This window comes from Chiloscyllium plagiosum, chromosome 31 (assembly GCF_004010195.1).
Source record: "Chiloscyllium plagiosum isolate BGI_BamShark_2017 chromosome 31, ASM401019v2, whole genome shotgun sequence".
NCBI lineage: Eukaryota > Metazoa > Chordata > Chondrichthyes > Orectolobiformes > Hemiscylliidae > Chiloscyllium > Chiloscyllium plagiosum.
Genome location: NC_057740.1, coordinates 1,263,810 through 1,286,577, shown reverse-complemented (window position 1 = coordinate 1,286,577; position 22,768 = coordinate 1,263,810). Strand labels below are relative to the sequence as shown.

Here is a 22,768-nt window from a genome sequence, read left to right as displayed (position 1 = left end):
CCTCCCTCAACTTTCATCTTTCTAATGAAAATAATCCTAATCTACTCAACCTCTCTTCCGGCAGCCATAATGATGTTCTTTTGTGCCAGGTATAACACTAACCAGCAGAGAGTTTTACCTGATTCCCATTGACTCTAGTTTTGCTAGGGCTTTTTGATGCCAGACTTGGTCAAATGTGACATGATGTGAAGGATAGTCCCTCTCAACTTTTTTGTCCATGTTGGAATCAAGGCTGTATAGAGGTCAGAAGCTGAGTGGCTCTAGTGGAATCCAGTGAGCAAGTTATTGCTAAGCAAGTGCTGCTTGATAGCACTGTTGATATCCTCTTCATTTGCTTTCCTAATGATTGAGAATAGACTGTTAGGGCATTCATTGGCTGGGTTAGATTTGTCCTGATTTTTGTGTACAAGATTCACCTGGGCAACTTACCTTATTGTTAGGTAGATGCCAATGTTGTGTATTCCTGATGTGTTAATGTGTTAAAGGTGGGTACTTAGCAGATGATGGATGGTAAAGGAGGACTGAAAATTGTGATTGTCCTGTGAGTTTTTATAGTTCTTCTTTGAGGTGGCAACACTTTGTGTAAATGATCAAAACTTGATAGATATTTAGTGTCAATAATAATGAAGAAAGGTTTCTGAAAAAAAAAGATGACAATTCTGGTGGGCAGACAGGAAATTGAAGTTCACAATCTAAAGAGCAGCTTGGAACCTCTTGGACATTTTGGAAGTTGCTTGACATTGCTGTTGGCATCTCTTAATGAATAGTGGATTAGGATTATGGCACCTAATGGTCTATTCCTGCTTCTGTTTTTTTTTTAGTTGTATCTATTAGGTTATGCCAGATTGAAGAGGGTGGGCATAGATAGAAAGTAAATGATCAATCATCGACTGCTAGATTATCTATATAAGGCAGAACTGACTTGAAGCAAATCAAACATTGAAAGAAATCAGATTTTAATTTTTTTTTGTTGTCTCAAAATGTCACTCAATTATTTTAACCATTGTTGTATGAGAGAAAGAAATGTTCTATGTAGTGGGCTTGTGCTAAGAAGATTATTGAATTTAGGGTGGAATCAAAAGCATCATGGTTAAAAGATAATCAGAATGGGGTATTGATGTGGCATTAGGCATGTGGAGAGAAAGTGATATAGATAAGAACTTCACTTTGTGAGAGGTCACGGATAGTAATTGGTGCCAAAGGTATTGGAGATCCTGACAGAAATGTAAAACAACTATCAAAGATGTGTGAAAACAGAGGTTCAAAAATGTCTAACACAATAAATGAATGGACTGACCACATGAAAAGTAATTATGGTAATTGGAACAGACCAGAAATTTCAAGACTAATGAAAGCATGTTTATCTAGGTAGCCTTTAAGACCAGCATCACTGCATTTTCAGCATGTTGGTAATAGAAAATTTTAACCCATCTTGTATCCTTCCCACAGCCTGAAGAGAGAGCCAAATTTGATGGAATTTTTGAAAGTTTGACTCCAGTAAATGGTCTCCTCTCGGGTGATAAGGTCAAACCTGTGTTGATAAATTCAAACCTACCGCTGGATGTCTTGGGAAGGGTAAGCATGTTACATCTAAGCACGTAGTTAATTTAATCCAAAACTTGTCTTGAGGTTTCAATTGTTAAATCAAAACTTGAGTGTAATGCAATTTTAGTTCATTTCATTTTTTGTTCGAAGGTAGAAGCCAATGATTTAAACTAGGGCAGGTTGATGAAACAAACCTTGTTGATCTGCATGCAACAACAGAGGAGGATTTAAAACAAACAGCTGTCATCCAATTCTATGTTCAGCACTTTATCCGTGACCAGTGAAAATAGTTCTGCACTTCTTTATTCAGTGCTGTCTTCAGACTTGTTTTGAAATCTTGCTGAAAGGAATGCTACAGATACTTATGGGAAAATGTTAAATTCAGTCCATAAAAAGAATTTTGATTAATCAGGAAAGGATAAACTTTGGAGGAATATAAATTCTAATTTGTAATGTATCTTTAGAATAGAAAGTTGTCCACCTCAAGGTCCTGTGCACTCAATTGGTAAGTGGACTAGTTTTTTTGATGTTTTCAGTAGTCTCTTTGGGACTTTAGAATAGTGGGAATGGAGGTTAGCGCAGTTGAATGTTCCTCCTGCAGAATGTGGGAGGTAATGGTCACCACTAGTGTTCCTGCTGATGCTGCTGGGGGAAGTATACCCAACTCCAGCTCATCACAAACCTCATTAGGGAATTGGAGCTGGAGCTGGATGAACTTTGAATCATTCGGGGGGTGGTTATTGAGAGGAGTTACAAGGAGGTAGTCACACCTCAGGTACAAGAAGAAGGTAGATGGGTTCCCGTCAGGGGAAAGAGAACAGGCAGGCAGTGTAGGGATCCCCTGTGGCCGTTCCCCTCAAAAACAAGCATACTGTTTTGGATACTGTTGAGGGAGATGACTTACCAGGGGTAAGCAATGGGCCACAGGTCCCTGGTATAGAGTCTGTCCCTGTTGCTCAGAAGGGAAAGAGGAAGAGGAGCAGAGTATTAGTCATGGGAGACTCCATAGTTAGGGGGACAAATACGAGGTTCTGTGGGAACGAGACTCATGGTTGGTGTGTGCCAGGGTTCGTGATGTCTCTGACAGTGTTTTTGGAATTCTGAAGGGGAAGGGGAAGGGGAGGGGCCTCAAGTCGTGATCCAGATAGGCACTAACAACATAGGTAGGAAAAGAGTTGGGAATGTAAGGCAGATGTTCAGGGAGCTAGGGTCAAATCTTGGAGCTAGGATAGTGTTGTTATCTCCGGTTTGTTACCTGTGCCACGTACTAGCGAGGCGAGGAACGTGGAGAGAGAGAGAGGAGCTGAACAAGTGGCTACAGGGATGGTGCAGGAGGGAGTGTTTTGGATTCCTGGATAATTGGGGCATTTTCTGGGGTTGGTTCGACCTCTGCAAACAGGATGGTCTTTACCTGAACCAAGGCGGCATCAATACGTTGGGGGGGGGGGGGGTTTGCTAATGCCCTCCGGGTGTGTTTAAACTAATGCAGCAGAGGGATGAGAATCTTGTAGTTCGAGTATACAAGAGGTTGAGAGTAGGGAGGTCCGAAATAGGGTTTCAAGGTTGCATGAGGGCACCGGCAAGTGTGTCTACTTCAATGCCAGGAGCATCCGGAATAAAGTGCGTGAACTTGCAGCATGGGTTGGTAACTGGTATTTCAATGTTGTGCCCATTTCAGAGATTGGTTATTGCAGGTTCCAAGATTTAGATGTTTCAGTAAGAATAGAGAAGGTGGTTGGTGGGGGGGATGCATGGGGGGAAAGTGGTGGTGAGGGTGTTGAGGATGGTGCGTGTGTGTGTGTGGTCTCCGAATAGTTCCAGAGATGTAGAGGAAAGAATAGCAAAGATGATTCTGGATTGGAGTGATAACAACAGGGTAGTTATTATGGGGAACTTTAACTTTCCAAATATTGACTGCGAATACTATAATTAGAATACTTTGGACAAAAACGGACCCATCTAATGTGTGCAGAAAGGTTGCCTGACACAGTATGTAGAGAGGCCAACTAGGGGCAAGGCCACATTAGATCTGGTATTGGATAATGAACCCAGCCAAGAGTTAGATTTGGAGGGAGGTGAGCACTTGGTGATATTGACCACAATTCGGTTATGTTTACTTTAGTAATGGAAAGGGATAGTATATACAGCAGGACAAGAGTTATAGCTGGGGGAAAGGCAATTGCAATGCAGTTAGGCAAGATTTAGGATGCATAGAATGGGGAAGGAAACTGCAGAGAATGGGCACAATTGAAATGTGGAGTTTATTCAAGGAACAGCTACTGTGGGTCTATGATAAGTATATAGCTGTTAGGCGGGGAGGAAGTTGTTGAGTGTGGGAGCTGTGGTTTAATAAAGAAGTTGATTCTCTTGTCAAGAGGAAGAAGAAGGCTTATGTAAGGATGAGACATGAAGGCTCAGTTAGGGCAGTTGAGAGTTACAATTTAGCCGGGAAAGATTAATGAGAGAGCTAAGAAGAGCCAGGAGGGGAACGTGAGAAGTCGTTGGCGGATAGGATCGAGAAAACCTTAAGGCTTTCTATAAGTATATCAGGAATAAAAGAATGACTTGAGTAAGATTAAGGCCAATCAAGGACAGTAGTGGTAAGTTGTGTGTGGAGTCCAAGTAGGTCGAAGAAGCGCTAAATGAATATGTTTCATCAGTATTCACACTAAAAAGACAATGTTGGCGAGGCAAATACTGAGATACAGGCTACCAGACTAGATGGGATTGAGGTTCACAAGGAGGAGGTATTAGCAATTCTGGAAAGTGTAAAAATAGATAAGTCCCCTGGGCTGGATGGGGTTTATCCTAGGATTCTCTGGGAAGCCAGGGAAGAGATTGCCAAGGCTTTGGCTTTGATCTTTACGTCGTCATTGTCTACAGGAATAGTGCCAGAAGACTGAAGAATAGCAAATATTGTTCCCTTGTTCAAGAAGAGGAGTAGAGACAACCCTGGAAATTATAGACCCGTCAGCCTTACTTTGGTTGTGGGTAAAGTGTTGGAAAAGGTTATTAAGAGATAGGATTTATAATCATTTAGAAAAGAATAAGTTGATTAGGGATAATCAACACAGTTTTGTTAAGGGTAGGCTGTGCCTCTCAAACCTCATTGAGTTCTTTGGGAAGGTAACGAGATAGGTGGATGAGGGTGAACGATTGATGTGTATATGGATTTCAGTAAGGCGTTTGATAAGGTTCCCCACGGTAAGCTATTGCACAAAGTACGGAGGCATGGGATTGAGGATGATTTAGTGGTTTGGATCAGAACTTGGCTTGCTGAAAGAAGACAGAGGGCGGTGGTTGATGGGAAATGTTCATCTTGGAGTTCAGTTACTAGTGATGTATCGCAAGGATCTGTTTTGGGGCCACTGTTGTTTTTCATTTTTATAAATGACCTGGATGCGGGAGTAGAAGTATGGGTTAGTAAACTTGCAGATGACACTGAGGTCGGTGGAGTTGTGGATAGTGCTGAAGGATGTTGTAGGTTATAGAGAGACATAGATAAGCTGCAGAGCTGGGCTGGACTTTAATGCGGAAAAGTGTGAGGTGATTCACTTTGAAAGCAGTAACAGAAATGCAGAGTACTGGGTTAATGGTATAATTCTTGGTAGTGTAGATGAGAAGAGAGATCTCGGTGTCCATGTGCATAGATCCTTGAAAGTTGCCACCCAGGTTGATAGTGTTGTTAAGAAGGCATACAGTGTGTTAGCTTTTATTAATAGAGGGATTGAATTTCAGAACCATGAGGTCATGCTGCAGCTGTACAAAACTCTGGTGCAGCCACATTTGGAGTATTGCGTACAGTTCTGGTCACCGCATTATAGGAAGGAATTTGAATCATTGGAAAGGGTTCAGGGGAGATTTACTAGGATGTTGCCTGGTACGGAGGGAAGGTCTTACGATGAAAGGCCTTACGATGAAAGGCTGAGAGACTTGAGACTGTTTTCATTGGAGAGAAGAAGGTTGAGGCATAGGAGATAATCAGAGGGTTAGGTAGGGTAGACAGTGAGAGATTTTCCTCAGGTGGTGATGGCTAGCACAAGAAGACATAGCTTTAAATTGACGGGTGATAGATATAGGACAGATGTCAGAAGTATTTTTTTTACCCTGAGAGTAGTCAGGGCCTGGAACGCACTGCCTGCAACAGTAGGTAGACTCACCAACTTTAAGGACATTTAAATAGTCATTGGATAGCTATATGGACAAAAATGGAATAGTGTAGGTTATTTGGACTTCATATTGGTTTCACAGGTCGGCGCAACATCGAAGGCCGAAGGGCCTGTACTGGGCTGTAATGTTCTATGTTCTAATCCTTACGAATTGTAGAATTTAGTAGTTTTTTTCATTATAACTGACTTCTTGTTCAATAAAACAGTTTATTTGATTTTTAAATGCTCAACATGCTTGAAATAAGTTTGTTCCAAGTGTGGACCTAATTTTGTAGACATTGAATATTTTACTTTCACTGTTTCCAGTTTCTGTAGCTTTATAATCCCATATTTTCTGAGATGGTATCAGACTACTTTTCCATCCCATATATTGTGACTTCCTAAATCTTCAATTTGCAGCCTTTTAAAAATACATAAGAACATAATTGCGCCGAGGGAGTCCAGTGTTAATGCCGCTTGGGGTATTACACTGAATCACTTCCTCTTGTGCTCAATATGTGCACGTTCACTCGTGTCATAAAGTCATAGAGTTCTACAGCATGGAGACCAGTCTTTCAGCCCAAACTGGTCCATGCCTAGCAAAATGTCCATCCACACTAACTCTGTTTCCCTGCACTTGGCACATGTCTTTCTAACCCTTTCCAATCCATGTATTTGTCCAAATGCCTTTTAAATGTTAATGTACCTGCCTTAACCACTTCTGCTGGCAGCTTATTCCATATGTGTACCACCCTCTGTATAAAAATGTTGCCCCTCAGGTTCCCTTTTATGCTTTCCCCTCTAATCTTAAACTGATGTCCTCTAGTCTTTGATTCTCTGACCCTGGGAAAAGGACTGAGTGCATTCACCCTATGCATGCTTTTCATGATCTTATACACTTCTATAAGCTACCCCTCAGGCTCCTATGCTTGAAAGACAAAAGTCCTAACATGTTCTACATGCCCTATAACTCAGACCATTGAGCCCTGGCAACATCCTTGTAAATTTCTTCTGAACTCTTTCCGGTTTAGTAATATCCTTCTTAAAACAAGGTGACCAAAATTGTACACAATACTCCAAATGTGGCCTCACCAACGTGTTGTAGAACTGCAATATAACTTCCCAACTTCTATACTCATCACCCTGCCTGATGAAAGCCGCCATCACTGCCCTGTTTACCTGTGATTCCACTTTCAGAGAACTGTGCACCTGAATTCCAAGATCCCTCTGTTCCACTATATCCCTTAAGGCCTGGTCATTCACCATGAAACTTGTACCTTGATTTGACTTTCCAAAATGCAAGACCTCACACTTACCCATATTAAACTCCATTTGCCATTTCTCAGCCCACTTCTCCAGCTGATCAAGGTGCTGCTGCAATTTCTGACAACCTTCCTCACTGTCCATGATACCGCCTATTGTCATCTACAAACTTACAAATCATGCCTTGTACATTCTCATCCAAATTGTTGATATAGATAACAAACAGCACTGACCTCTAAGGTACAACACTGGTCACATGCCTCCAGTCCGACAAGCATCCTTCCACTATTACCTTCTGCTTCCTACCATCAATTTGCCAGCTCCCCCTGGATTCCATGCGATCTAACCTTCCAGAGCAGCCTAACATGTAGAAGCTTATCAAAGGCCTTACTGAGATCCATAGAGACCACGTCTCCTGCCCTTCCGTCATCAACCTTCCTGGTTACTTCATCAAAGAATTTGTGAGGTTGAGTAGATTAGGATTATTTTCGTTAGAAAGACTGAGGTTGAGGGGGTACCTGATTGAGGTCTACAAAATCATGAGAGGTTGAGACAGGGTGGATAGCAAGCAGCTTTTTCCCAGGGTGAGAGTCTCAAATACTAGGTGTCATGAGTTCAAGGTGAGAGGGGAAAGGTTTAAGGGAAATATGCATGGGTAGATCTTTACGCAGAGGGTGGTGGATACCTGGAACATGTTGTCAGCAGAGGTGGTAGAGGCGGGCACGATAGCGTCATTTAAAATGTATCTAGACAGATACATGAATGGGCAGTGAACAGATGGATACAGATCCTTGAAAAATAAGTGACAGGTTTAGGTAGAGGATCTGGATTGATGCAGGCTTAGAGGGTCAAAGGACCTGTTCCTGTGCTGTAATTTTCTTTGCTCTATGTTCCCGTGCACAAAGCAATGAATTAATTCTTCATTCGCGTCACTTCCCTCATCCCCCAGTACCTTCCTTTGCACCTGTAAAAGATGAAAATTCTGCCAGCACACCACCCCTCTCACCTCCATCCAGGCCGCCAAACAGTCCTTCCAGGTGAAACAGCGGTTCACCTCCCTCTCCTCCAACCTTGTTTATTGCATCCAGTGCTCCTGATGTGGTCTTCTGTACATTGGGGAGACAAAACATACACTCAGGGCACATTTCAGCCAGCATCTCTGCAGGGGCCAACCTGACCTCCCAGTCACCACACATTTTAATTCTCCTTCCCACTCCCTTTGCGATATGTCCATCCTTGGCCTTCTCCATTGCCACAGCGAATCAGACTGCAAGATGGACGAACAACACCTCATCTTCTGCCTCGGCAGCCTACAGTCCAAAGTCTCAACATTGGTTTCTCCAATTTCAAATAGCCCCCCTTCCCATCTCCCGACTCCCTTTCTAGCCCCTCCCTCTCCTTTCCATTCCTCTGACCAACCCTTCCTTCCAGCTGCCAACCAGATATATTGCTCCCATCAACCAACCAGGCCTTACCTTCTTCCTTGCTCACCTATCCCCACCTCACCACTCCGTCTCTCTCTCTCCACCTAAAATCCTCCCCTCCTCACTTTATCTGGAGCTCCCCTTACACCCAACCCACTCCTGAAGAAGGATTACACCCAAAATGTTGACTTCTCCACCTTCTAATGCTGCCTGGCTTGCTGTGTTCTTCCAGCCTCCTGCTTGTCTATCTTGGATTCCAACATCTGCAGTTTTTTTTGTCTCTAATCAAAGACTAGTCAATCACAGTCTGGCCCAGTCACACTCATTAGCTGACAGACAATGCTCCAGACACCACCATCAACATCTCTGGATGTGAACTGTCCCACCAGTAGGACAAAACCAGCAGAGATGGCAACACAATAGGGAGAGAGTTGTCTTGGGAGTCGCCCACATTAACTCTGGACTGCGTTAAGTTTCAAGGCTTCAGGTTAAACATGAACAAGGAAACCTCCTCCTGATTACCAAGCGCTGTCCTCCCTCACTTGATAAATTAGTACTCCTCCATGTTGAACAGCACTTAGAGGAAGCACTGCACATGGCAAGAGCAAGAATGTATTCTGGGTAGGGTATTTTAATGTTCAGATTTCATATTGAGAACACCCTCTATCATGTGTGGCAGTATCAACATACTAAATGGGACAGACTTCATAAAGATCTAGCAAGTCAAGACTGGACATCCATGAGGTGCTGTGGGTCATTAGTAGGACCAGAATTGTATTCTAGCACAATCTGCAACCTCATAGCCTGGCAATAACCCCAACCCAACCATTGCCATCAAGCCAGGGAATCAACCCTGATTCAGTTGAGAATTTAGGAGGGCATACCAGGAACATACTGAGGGTTACCATCCCTGAATCCCACACTATCAACATCCTGGGGATGCCATTGAACAGAACTTCAACTGCACTCACCACATAAGCACAGTAGCTCCAAGAGCAGGTCAGAGGCCGGAAATACTGTGGCGATTAACTCACCTCCTGACTCCCTTAAGCCTGTCCCCCATCTACAAGGGCAGGCCAGGATCGCAATGGATTACTCTTCACTTATCTGGATATGTGCAACACTAAGAACATTTAAGAAGCTTAATATTATCCAGGACAAAACATTGGCTGGTTTCACCACCGATGTAAATTCCCCTCCAGGCAACCATCATCCTGACTTGGAAACATATCACTGTTCCTTCATTGTTCCTGGACAAAATTCTGGTATTCTCTTGCTTAAGGGCATTTTGGGTCTACCGACAGCACGTGAACTACAGCACTTAAAGAAAGCAGCTCATCACCACCTTTTAGAGGGCAGTTGGGGATGAGCAGTAAATGGTGGACAGCCTGCAACTCTCATGTCCCATGGATGAATTTAAAACCACACTGCAGTAATGTTTTAATCCTCTCCTAGTCTCATTAGCCTAGCACTGTTGCATTTGCACCCAAAAGGTAGATATCCAAGGTTGAGTTAATATATAATAAGCAAACAGCAGAAACAAATGCTTGATCATTAATCTTTAATTTTCACTAGAAACATCCCATGCTGCCTCTGCATAAAATTGATTTATGACTTACTCAAATTGATGTGAAATGTAAAACAGCTTCCACCTTCACCCATATCAATCTTTGAGCCTTACCACCTATCAAATTGTTTTCTCAAACAAGAGAAGCATTAGGTTACAAACTGCTATTGTTGTTAGAATTCTCAAAGTTTTAACCTCTGTAATTGTGGAAACCCTAAATATTTTACTGCATCCAAGCAAATTAAAGAGATTTATGTGTATATATGTTTGACTGCACAACTCTGAGGCACTGGTCAAACAGTCAGAACTTGGAAGCTGGTTGACGGAAATAAAATAAGAGAGTCTGAAATTCCAGTAGGATGAATAGATCTTTAGTTCCAAATAAACCTCCTGCTGGTGAATGGAAAAATGGGAATAGTCTTGCTGGCAATATTTGCAACATGTGTTGTACCTCTCCAGTGTGGGTTAGAGTCCAGATACAGCCATTGAAAATACCTCAATCAGTCCTCAACATGTTCTGATGTTAAATTACAGTCCTCTAAATCATCTTGAGAAGAGCAGCAGATCAAAAAGGTAACACTGCAGATATATTTAAGTTAATAACTACAGGCCGACCCCTGTATCTGCAGAATTGTTTCCGCAGTTTCAGTTACTTGCGAATTACCGCGCCCCAAACATATGGGGAACAGAGGGACCAGGAGGCACTTGGGAAGGTATGTTTCTCATTGAAGTGAATGGGTTCACTCTGCTCCGCGGCTTTGGGATTCCACAGTAGGTCCTGGAATGTATCCCCTGCGGGTACGAGGCGATCTGCTGTATTGATAAATTTAAAGATCGAGTGTATCGTCTCAGTTCTGTTCAGCGTAATTTTGAAATACCTGTTATGGTTTGCTGAATTACCTGATTATAAGTCCACGAATGGGAAAGTATCACCCTCAATTTGGAATGAAGCACAATGAGAAGCCAAATAATCTATACAATAAAATGTTCTTGAGCTTTGAACAGCCATCTTACTTTTGCTCAAATTCTTCTTTGAGTGACCAATGTTATTGGTATTAATATATAAACAATTCCAATAATACTCGAGAAAAGCAATAAACTTGCCCATTCAGTTAGCTATTTTACATGATAAAAGTCTGAAGTTGATTTGGGACCTGAGCTCTATATTATTCAGCTTTCATTGTGTTCTGCAACTTGCCAAAATGATGAGCCAGAGTGTAAAAAGGGACATGCTTGTCCTGGAAAACTTCCTGAGGGTATTTGTAATGTTGGCTTATTATGTTAATGTTGTATGACTTTAGTAATTTTATATAATGTTTATTTGCCCATTTAATGTGGGCAATCAAATAACAGACTTCCAAAATGCAAGGGTATCATTCTTAAGCTACAGCTCAGTACAATTTTGGACTGGCACTGTAATTGAATTTAATACTGAAGAGGAAGTGCTGTTTACGAAGAGAAATTCATGAAATGCCCAAGCTTGATTGAACACCTTTATCAAGATGGAACACAGATGGTATTTTGGTTGTGTACATCTGTTGTGACTCTGATAAATTTCACCTCTGCCCTCTTCTAGCTAAGACAGTTTGATTTCTTGATTTCAATTTTTTTTCCCATTAGGTTTGGGATCTGAGTGATGTTGATAAGGATGGCCACCTGGATAGAGATGAGTTTGCTGTGGTAAGTCTTGTCTTACCTTTGGTTGCGTGGTGAAAGCAGAATATCTCTGATTGAACTGGGCCTTTAAAAGTCAATAACCTGAATTTTGGTAGTTGCTACAAATGAACAATCTGATTAAAATTTGCTCATACAAATGAATGCACTGCATTTTTTGATGTGCTTTTCTCCTTCATTTAGATAGTCACACACTTGCTCTCTTTTGCTTGCCCTGTATTTCTTGCTCGCTTGCTCTCACTTTGTATCTCTCTCTTTCTTGCTGACTCTTGCTGACTTGCTCCCTCTTATCTTCGCTGCCTTCCCTATCTCTCTCTTTCTCTATCCTATGTTTTCCACATTTTCCTGAGGAGGATAAGAAATATCAGTAAACTGTCTGATCATATGTCCTTCACTGCTTCGCAATTTATAAGCCTATCAATCTGTGCACCAACCTTTTGCCATCTGGTAAGTGATTTGTGGTAGAGATAAAATCCCAGAGGTTACATCTGAGCCATTAGATGACCTTTAGTGATAAAGAAGAGGGTAGGATTATGTTTTGGGTGTTGCAGGCACACCTGGAGATTGATGCTTAAACCTGTGTTCAGATCCAAGTTCCTCGAACTTGAGATAGCGAAAATGTATCCATTATGGGATACGGGGTTACTGGCTAGCCCACATTAGTTGCCTAATGAAATAATATGATACTGTTGATTCTGGAAATAAAAATAAAAACAGGGAATTCTAAAAATACACAATAGGTCAGGCGGTGTCTGTAGGAAAGAAATGCTGTTTCAGTGGTCTTTCACCAGAGCAGGTGAAAACCAGAAATGGTGTAGTTTTCAATCAAGTCAAAGTGGGGGTAGGTTAGGAAAAGATCTCAAAGGAAAGCCTGTGATAGGGTGAAAAACAGGAGGGATTAAATGATAAGGGCTTGTATTGCAGAGCCAAGGAGAGTGGCAATGTCATGAGTAAAGAAATAAAATGTATGCCTAGAGAACTAAAACTATAGGAACCAGGACTCTATAGACCGGTGAGTGTCACATCAATGGTTTGGAAGCTATTGGGGAGAATTCTTAGGGTTAGGTTTTATATGCATTTGGGAAAGCATGACCTAATTAGGGACCGTCAACATAGCTTTGTGCGCACAGGTCATGTGTTACTAACTTGATTGAATTTTTTGAGGAGGTGACAAAGGTAGTTGATGAGGGTTTTGACAATGTTCCCCATGGTAGGCTACTTCAAAAAATACGGAGGTATGGCATTGAGGGTGAGTTGGAGGTTTGGATTAGGAATTGGCTGGCTGGAAGAAGACAGAGGGTAGTAGTAAAGGTTCATCTTGGAGTGCCATTACTAGCAGTGTTCCGCAAGGATCTGTTTTGGGACCATTGCTGTTTGTCATTTTTATAAATGACCTGGAAGAGGAGTTAGAAGGTTGGGTGAGCAAGTTTGCGGAAGATACGAAAGTCGGAGGAGTTGTTGACAATGAGGAAGGATGTGGCAGGTTACAGCAGGATATAGAGAAGCTGCAGAGCCGGGCAGAAAGGTGGCAAATGGAATTCAATGTAGCTAAGTGCGAGGTGATTCACTTGGGGAAGAATAACAAAAAGATGGGGTACTGGGCTAATGGTCGGATACTTGGTAGTGTGGATGAGCAGAGGGATCTTGGTGTCCATGTACACAGATCTCTGAAAGTTGCCACCCAGGTAAATAGTGCGGTGAGGAAGGCATATGGCGTACTGGCTTTTATTGGTAGAGGAATTGAGTTCCGGAGTCCTGAGGTCATGATGCAGTTGTATAAAACTCTGGTGCGGCCACATCTGGAATATTGTGTGCAGTTTTGGTCGCCATACTATAGGAAGGATGTGGAGGCACTGGAACGGGTGCAGAGGAGGTTTGGTAGGTATAGGACAGATGTTAGGGGTAGGTTCTTTACTCAGCGAGTCGTGAGTTCATGGAATGCCCTGCCAGTAGCAGTGGTGGACTCTCCCTCATTATGGGCATTTAAGCGGGCATTGGATAGGCATATAGAGGATAGTGGGCTAGTGTAGGTTAGGTGGGCTTGGATCGGCGCAACATCGAGGGCCAAAGGGCCTGTACTGCGCTGTATTCTTCTATGTTCTAGGTTCTATGGTAGGTTCATCCAGAAGATTAAGATTAGATTAATTAGATTAGATTGCTTACAGTTTGGAAACAGGCCCTTTGGCCCAACAAGTCCACACCGACCCTCTGAAGAGCAACCCACCCTGACCCATTCCCTTACATTTACCCCTGCACCTAACACTACGGGCAATTTAACATGGCCAATTCGCCTAACCTGCATGTTTTTGGACTGTGGGAGGAAACCGGAGCACCCGGAGGAAACCCACGCAGACACGGGGAGAATGTGCAAACTCCACACAGACAGTTGCCTGAAGCGGGAATTGAACCCGGGTCCCTAGCGCTGTGAGTACAGGATCCATGGTGACTTGGCCTCGTGGATTGAGAATTGGCTTGCCCTTAGAAGGCAAAGGGTGGTCGTGGAAGGATTTTTTTCTGGCTGGAGGTCCATGATTAGTGGTGTTTCACAGGGATCTACACTGGGACCTCTGCTATTTGAGATAAATATAAATGGCTTGGATGAAAATGTAGGGGTGGATTAGTAAGTTTTTCACACAAAAATCGGTGGAGTTGAGGATACGTAGAAGATTGTCAAAGTATACAGCAGAATACAGATCAGTTGCAGATATGGGCAGAGGAATGGCAGGTGGAGTTTAATCCAGGCAAGTGTGAGGTGCTGTACTTCGGGAGATCAAATGTTAAGTAAAAGCATACAATTAATAGCAGGACCCTAAACAACATTGATGTCCAGATGGATCTTGAGGTTCAAGGCCATTGCTCCTTGAACGTGTGCCATGCAAATTGGGTGTAAAGAAAGCATATAGCATGCTTTCCTTTATTAGTTGGGGAATTAAGTACAAGACTCAGAATGTCAAGTTGCACCTTTCTAAGTCTTTGGTTAGGACATACTTGGAGTATTGCATTCAGTTCTGTGTTCTTATTACAGGAAGGATGTGGGGGCTTTTCAGAGAGGTTTACCAGGATGCTGCCGGGATTAGAGGGTATAAGCTTTAAGAACAGGCTTGAAAAACTCAGGTTGTTTTGTCTGGAATGGCGGAGCATGAGGGGGACTTGATAGAAATTTATAAAATCATGAGAAGTATCGATGGGGTTGACGGTAAGAATCTTTTTTCCAGAGTTGGGTTATCTAATACTAAGGGGCATGAATTAAAAGTGAGAGGGGGAAAGTGAGATGTGAGGAGAAAGTTGTTTTTACACCAAGAGTGGTAGGAGTCTGGAAGGCTTTGGGGTGGTGATGGAGGCAGATACATAGGGACTTTTGAAGGACTTTTTGATAAGCACGTGAAGGATGGAAGGATATGGACCAAGGGCAGGCAGAAAGGATTAGTTTAATTTGGCATCATGTTTCATACATCATGGCAAGGTTTGTAACTCGGGTTGAGGTTTAGGGTGTAGATTTGCTCGCTGATCTGTAGCTTTGATATCCAGACGTTTCATTACCTGGCTAGGTAACATCATCAGTGGCGACCTCCAAGTGAAGCGAAGCTTTTGTCTCCTGCTTTCTATTTATGAACAGAAAGCAGGAGACAACAGCTTTGCTTCACTTGGAGGTCGCCACTGATGATGTTACCTCGCCAGGTAATGAAACGTCTGGATAGCAAATCTACAGCTCAGCGAGCAAACCTACACCCTAAACAACATCATGGGTTGAAGGGCTCATGCCTGTGCTGTACTGTTCTATGTTAGGAGGTGTAAATGGCAGAATGATGAACAGCTACCAACCTAAAGCAGAAACAAGAGAAAAAAAGACTAAAACCAAAACTTGCAAAGGAAAGGAAAGAAATGGAGCAGTGATTATGGCCTGAAATTGTTGAACTCAGTCTTGAAACTATAAGGTGCCTAACGGAAAAATGAGGTGTTGTTCCTTGATCTTGTTTGGAACACTATATGAGACTAAGGACAGACAGTATGCACACAAACAAGGTGCAGAAAGAAAATGACAGGTGACTGGAAGCTTGGGTCATGTTTGTGGACTGAAAAGTGGTGAACTAAGGAAGAAAAAATGTTGAAATAATTAGTTGAGTAACCGTAAGATTTGGATTAGAAGTAGATTATTCAGCCTATTGAGTCCAGTCTGCAAATCAGTGAAAAGGTGGCTGATCTGATAACCCTCAACTCCACTTTGCTGTCTTTTCCCGATGACCCTTGATTCCCTTAGTGATTAGGAATCTGCCTATCTCAGCCTTGAATATACTTAATGACCAGCCCTGTATAGTAAAGAATTCCACAGGTTCACTCCCTTCTGAGAGAAGAAATTCCAAACTAACTATCCCAAGCTACATGACCATTAAAATCACCATGATTAATTTTACTGCCCTAGTTACATGCCCCCATTATCTCCTGATTTATTCAGTGTTCCATTGATTAGCTACTGTTAGAGAGTCTATAGATGACTGCTACCGGTATCTTCTTTCCCTTTTTATTTGTTACTTCCACTCACAGGGATTCTATGTCTTCTCATCCAAGATTATTTATTTTTATCCTAGTTAAACCAACAATGCTACCCCACCACCCTTTTCTTCTCGTCTGCCCTCTCAGTAAGTCACATACTCCTGAATATTTAGTTTCTAGCTTATAACTATGTCTCTGTAATGGCTGTAAGATCACATTCATTAACCTGTATTGTCCTGTTGATTCATTTATTTTATTCTGAATACTGTGTATTCAAGTAAAGAGCCATTAATGTAGTATTTTTATCATTATTTCCCTTTGTTGACCCTATTTACCGCTGATAATCTATGTTTGTGTACACTGTCCCTTCCTTTCCCATTCTGGATGTTGTTATCCAAACAGCTGCCCTGTAACTTTGCTATAATCTCTTGCTTTGTAAGCCTCTCCCAACCCCCTCCCACCTCAAACTAATTGGTCTAAACCAGGATTCAGCAGGATATTGGCCCCCTGTTTGGTTCGAAAAGATGCCCACCTCACCAGAAAACCCTTCTACTCTAGTACTAGTTCTAGCGCCCATAAACTGAAACTCATTGTATCAATTCAATCTTTGAGCCATGCATTTACCTTCACTTTATTAACCCTGTGTATTTGTCCTGGCTCAGGTAGTAGTCCAAAGATTATTATCTTGGAAATTCTTTTTTTCTAATTTAGTGCCTAACTGCTCAAAATCTTTCAGCAAAACCTCCTTTCTAGTTCTACCAATATTGTTGGTACCAAATTGGATGTTGACGACTGGCTGTCTCCCCTCCCTCATCCTTAAGGCAGCACAGCCTTCAGAATGTGCACTCAGGGCTGCAGAGAATAGTTTCTATTCCCCCAAACTGAGCCATCCCCAGTCACAACTATATTCTTCTTTCCTTTCCCCACTTGAATGGCTCTCTGTACTAAGGTGATGTGGCCAATTTGCTTATTCTCAATGCAGTCCCCACTCTTATTCTCCCAGCTGCAAGAATATCATAACTGTTGGACAGTTGTAGATGCTGAGGCTTCTTAATTTTAATCCCTTAGGTTGTCATACCTGCCCCTGCAGTTACATTCCCTATCCTTGATCACAAACCTAATGAATTACCTAGTCTAAGGGGTGTGACTGCCCACTGGAGTACAGCGTCCAGGTAACCTTCCCCTTCCCAGATGTGGCACAATGTCTGCACCTCAAACTCTAGTTCCTCAGCTTTGAAGTTCCTTGAGTTGTAAACACTTACCGCAGATGTGTTCGCTCCAGATCACATTGGTATCCAGCAACTTCCATGTGTTACATCACCTGTCCTACCATCACTATTGTATTTGATTTAACTTATAAGTTAATTAATTGACATTCCCAGCTCATTAGTTCACTATAATTACATTTCATTTTTAACAATAAAAAAAGTCAAAAGAGAGAAGAGAAACATTGAAAACCAAAACACAGATTAAAGTCCTTAATTTTACTTTAAAAATCTAGAAACATTCACAAATCCTACTCAGCAGTAAGCATCTTTCTTTGCATGCACTGGTTTGGCATGTTACTGTGCAGTTGGTTGGCTTCTCAATCCATGTGTTTATCCTTCCCACTTTGGAGAATTTACTACATGCAGTAAATGTTAGTTAAAGTATCTCTGTTCACCTTTGCACCAATTTCCATTTTGAACCAAATTTCCAGTAGTGTACTTCGTAACTCACTCCGCCTTCATCTTACTAAGTTAAATTATTCAAAATAGTGTCTGTAATCTCTAATAGTTATCTATAATTATCACAGAGATCAGTGTTGACAGTTTTTGTAAATCAGATGTTATTTGCTTGAAGATGAAACATGTCACATTTGGAAAATTGCACTCTCACCCATCTTTGGTTTCCAGAATCCAGTATTGAGCAGGGCCCAAGTCAAGATTCCATCTTGCCACAGCAGCCCCTGTCCTTTCAAAATAAAATAGTCTGCTGCTACATCAGAGTGTAAATAGTACACTCCAACTCCAGTAAGAGTTGGTGTCACCAAAGACACAAACTCTTATTTCCTTCATTATGTTCTATGACTTATGAGTGTAATGGTCCCTCCTGACCACTCTTCCCTTTTTCTTCTCCCTGACCCCATCCCTCCTTCTAACCATGACCCTTGTTGTGTATTTGTTATCATAATACAGTACAATTCAAATTCCACCATCTGCCATGGCTGGATTTGAACCCAGGCGTCCAGAACATTACCTGAATCTCTGGATTAACAGTCCAGTGACAATAGTCCCCACTAAAATAAAGCAAAGAAATACCCATGCAGAAACACATGAACTGGAAGAAGGAAAGCATGCCAGCAGATCTCAGAGATGCCAGAATTTTTGTTTTAATTCATTCACAGAGTGAGAGTGTCACCAGCATTTATTGCCCATCCCTAATTGCCCAGAGAGCGGTTAAGAGTTGCATAAAGACCAGACCAGCTAAGGATGGCAGTTTCCTTCCCTAAAGGATATTAGTGAACCAGGTGGGTTTTTCCTGATAATTTGCAGTGGATCTGTGGTCACTATTAGACTCTTAATTCCAGATTTTTTTATTGAATTCAAATTCTATCATCTGCCATGGCTGGATTCAAACCCGGGTGTCCAGAGTTTTATCTGGATCTCTGGATTAACAGTCTAGTAACAATAACGTATGCCATCTCCTCCCCTAATTATGATGATCTTCAAAATGGAGATGTGACCTACTATGTTAACAACAGATGGGCTTACCACAGGTAAAGTCATTGTAAGGATCCCCTTCAGTTGCTTTCCCTCAGTAGCTAAGCGCTTCTACCGGAGTCTCCATACAGATTCCATCCATCAAGAAGAAGTGGACATGATCTTAACAGCAAGACACATCCAGAAAGGCAGAGAAGGAGCAGTGCACCTTTAGACATGGCCTCCTTCAACCTCCCAAAGGCTTTCAACTGAGAAAGATAATGGAGCATTCTCCCCATATTTAGATGACTGCAGAAATTTGTCACCGTCCTCGACATGCCACGATTCTCACCAGCTTCTCTAATACATTGGGGTCAGGCACAGTTTTGGAATTGCATATCGATGAAGCTTCCCACTGGAGTGGAGCTTCTCTACAGGATGAACAGGCAATTGTTCAACCTGTGCTAGCTCTGGTCTAGTACCAAGACCACCTGTTCCACCTATGGCAGGTTGCGAAGATCAATATTGGACTATTTCTTCTTAGGTTGTCCTCAAGGCTCAAAGGTGACTTCCTTTCAGTCCGCGTTGTGGGCCTTGAAATCACTAAATGGTTCAATGCTGGTTTTGCACACATCTCATAAGAACAGTTTACAATGGATTTGACAGCAGACTAAGCACTGTGGATGTCCTGTGGTTTCTGTTTATTGATTGTTACCAAGTTGACAGTCATTCACTGTTTCAGTAGATCTTTCTTTATAGGAATCTGGAGTCTAGCAACATTAAGGTTTTTGCAACAATCCTTCTGTTGACACTGCTGTCTTGGGGCAGAAAAAGGCTGAGTTAAGATTGTTTAATGTTTCAGATCAAGACACATCTACACCTTAGTTCTTTGAGCTGGCTGTTTTTTGCCCATCGTGTATCACTTTAAGCAAAGATATCAGTGTCATAGTGCTGAAATTCTGGAGTGACAATTGCAGTGTGATGTTCACGTTTGTCACTGTTGGGGCTATCCATGATGGTCTGAATGTTCCAAGTCCAAAACATCATTTTGCGGAATGGACAATGCTTGAAAGTAGGTTCTTATTATGGAATAGCGTTTGTATGCTGACGGTTACATGGTCCTTCCAGAGCAAGGCCTTTACCCATATTTGATATAATTGGAGAAAAAGTGTTATGAAGTTGAAGGTGTTAACTGTACCTTTAAGAGAGAGTGAAAGCTGTTTTGCAGGCAACTGTCATGTGATTGAATAGCAGTCTCGGAATGTACTGGAAAATTGAAAATATGTAACATTTGGCTGTGAAACAAATACCTGAGTTTGTCAACATAGCAACCATTTTCATTCAACCAATCAGTTTAAATTATTTCCCAGGATACTAAAACCCAATTGAATTTAAATTTATTGTTTTGGCAACCTTGAACCGATGAGACAATCCAATGTTAGGGGTATAAAGAAAGAGGTGTTTTGAGAGTTAGCCAGAGAGTGCAACCAACTACCATTGTCAGAGTAATTGCCAGCAAAACACTCACTATCAAAGGTACCTTTGATAGTATGAAACATCTGTATAACAAAAGACTGAAGGTGACCCAGGGAGATCTTCAGCTGAAGGAAGAAAGACACCAACGACAGCCACTGGCTGGTTTTGAAATTAAGTTAATGTAATTTTAATAGGGCTTTCTTTTTGGAACAGTATATTGTTATAGAGTTGGAGGTAGATAACAAACTTTTAAGAGAAAGGAGGCTTATAGTTGTAAGTAGTTGTTGTTTAATGTCCACACTTTTAGAGTTAAAGAATAAATTGATATTTTTTCTTTAAATAGTGGAAATTGGGGACTTCTCTGTCACTCATACATGAACAGATTACGAGGCGAGGTGAGCTTTTCTGGCTGTTTGGTTTAATTAGCAGAGGGATTCACTGCCATGTCGTAACAAAAGGTCTTTTGCACAGGCGTGGACCAACAAACAGACATTATTTCTGTACACCTTCCCCATCCTGGGAACACGCAGAACTCTTTCTGCTGCTAAAATATTGACACAGACTGTGACTAACCCATTACTGTTCTATTTGCAGGCGATGCATCTCGTTTATAGAGCTTTGGAAAAAGAGCCAGTTCCGTCTGTTTTGCCAATTTCACTTCTGCCACCGTCCAAGAGAAAGAAACAAGGACCAACACTTGCTGGCTCTGTACCAGTGCTACCTGCCAGCCCTCCACCGAAAGATAGCCTGCGATCGACTCCTTCACATGGCAGTATTAACAGCCTAAATAGTGCTGGCAGCATCTCTCCAAAACATATTAAACAGGTGATGAGCCAAGAATTTCACTTGCATGTTCTTAAGATAGCTTGTATTGTCGTGGCTCAGTCCTTGGTAAGAGAATATATGTAGGCTAGACTACTGCAAGGGAAGCTTAGCCATTTGCATATTTTATCTCTCTTTCTGTACAACCCCCCTGCAACATACACACATCCATCCCCTCAAACTCGTCATTCCAAAATATGGTGAGGGTTGGAATCTTTATTTTTCAATAGTTGCCTCTATAATCCTTGTGATGCAAGTCCTGGACATTGGGTCTTAGTGTAGTAATTTTACATGCTGCTTTTCTTCACATGCTTTTTTGGCTGGTAATAATTACCGTAATTTCTTAACTCTTATTCGGCCCTAAGTTACTCTCCATTTTTGTTGTGTAACTTCTGTCTTCTATCATGAAGACATAGAACAGTACAGTACAGGCCATTCAGCCTTCGATGTTGAGCCGACAGACACAAAAAAATTTGTTCAATGTCTCTGTGATTTCCTCATTCCTCATGATTATTTCTCCTTATCTATACTTCAGCTACTCTCCCTTTATATAATTGTAAAAGCTTTTACAATTTGTTTCTGTAGTCCCAACTGATTTACTTTTGCATTCTATATTTTCCCCACTTTATCAAGTTTTGGTGATTCATTGCTGCAATCTACACCACTTTCAAACCTCAAACTTACTACTGTACTTTGCAACATTGAGGTTTTACTTTTATTCTGATACCATCCTTAAACTCCTTCGTAAGGTGGGGATTGATCTTTTTTGCTGAGCTTTTGTTTTCAGAAGCAACCCTGGGTGAAGATCCTTAATTTCTGTAGAAGCAATTACCAGGACCAGACTGTGCACATAATATTGTTCTATAAGTCTAAAATTAGTGCTTTATGGTGCAGCGTTACAAAAAAGTACTAGTGCAGGTTTTAAATCCACATGGTTTTGAACTGGATGACTCCTATACATGTACATTTGACTATCTTTCATTCTAGTTATCACTCTCATTGCAAATACAGAAATTGATCAGATATTACAGTAAGTTCTCCTCTTAGTTAAAAATCACACAACGCTAGGTGATAGTCTAACAGGTTTATTTGGAAGCACTGGCTTTCAGAACGCTGCTCCTTCATCACGTGGTTGTGGAGAATAAGATTGTAAGACACAGAATTTATTGGAAAAGTTTACAGTGTGATGTAACTGAAATTATATATTGAGGAATTATATATTGTGGCACAGACAGCCTCACAGGGAAACTCACACCTTCAATGCGTTATCTGGGCGGATATGACACCAATTGGTCAAGTTCACTTGAGAACGTAACTTTAAAAAAAGGTTCTGGAATTTACATATGAAAGAACTGAAACCAGCATGGTCATTCTAAAAGATGAGATACTTAAACAATCTACGTCTTTTTCAATATATAATTTCAGTTACATCACACTGTAAACTTTTGTGATAAGTTCTGTGTCTTACAATCTTATTCTCCACATCCACCTGATGAAGGAACAGCACTCCAAAAGCTAGTGCTTTCAAATAAACCTGTTGGACTATAACCTGGTGTTGTGTGATTTTTAACTTTGTACACCCCAGTCCAATACCGGCATCTCCAAATCATGTCCTCTTAGTTGTTTCACATCAGATTTGGTTGAGGAATGGATCAGGTAACTGTTCTACTTGGTGCT

General features: G+C 41.6%; 1 protein-coding gene across 14 annotated transcripts in view; it reads left to right on the top strand.

Moving 5' to 3' along the window:
- Positions 1-22,768, top strand: part of eps15l1a (epidermal growth factor receptor pathway substrate 15-like 1a) — a 390,058-nt gene that overhangs the window by 127,070 nt on the left and 240,220 nt on the right. For 10 of the 14 annotated variants that reach the window (XR_006316095.1, XM_043720770.1, XM_043720769.1 and 7 more), the window contains 4 exons: positions 1,450-1,575; positions 11,568-11,627; positions 16,208-16,258; positions 20,864-21,094. Coding sequence is in view for 13 of the 14 variants with exons in the window: in XM_043720770.1 (XP_043576705.1) it covers positions 1,450-1,575; positions 11,568-11,627; positions 16,208-16,258; positions 20,864-21,094 (468 nt within the window). In the remaining variant the exon portion in view is untranslated. The remainder of the gene's footprint in view (positions 1-1,449; positions 1,576-11,567; positions 11,628-16,207; positions 16,259-20,863; positions 21,095-22,768) is intronic. The other 4 variants (XM_043720773.1, XM_043720772.1, XM_043720771.1 and 1 more) reach the window with 1 other exon arrangement.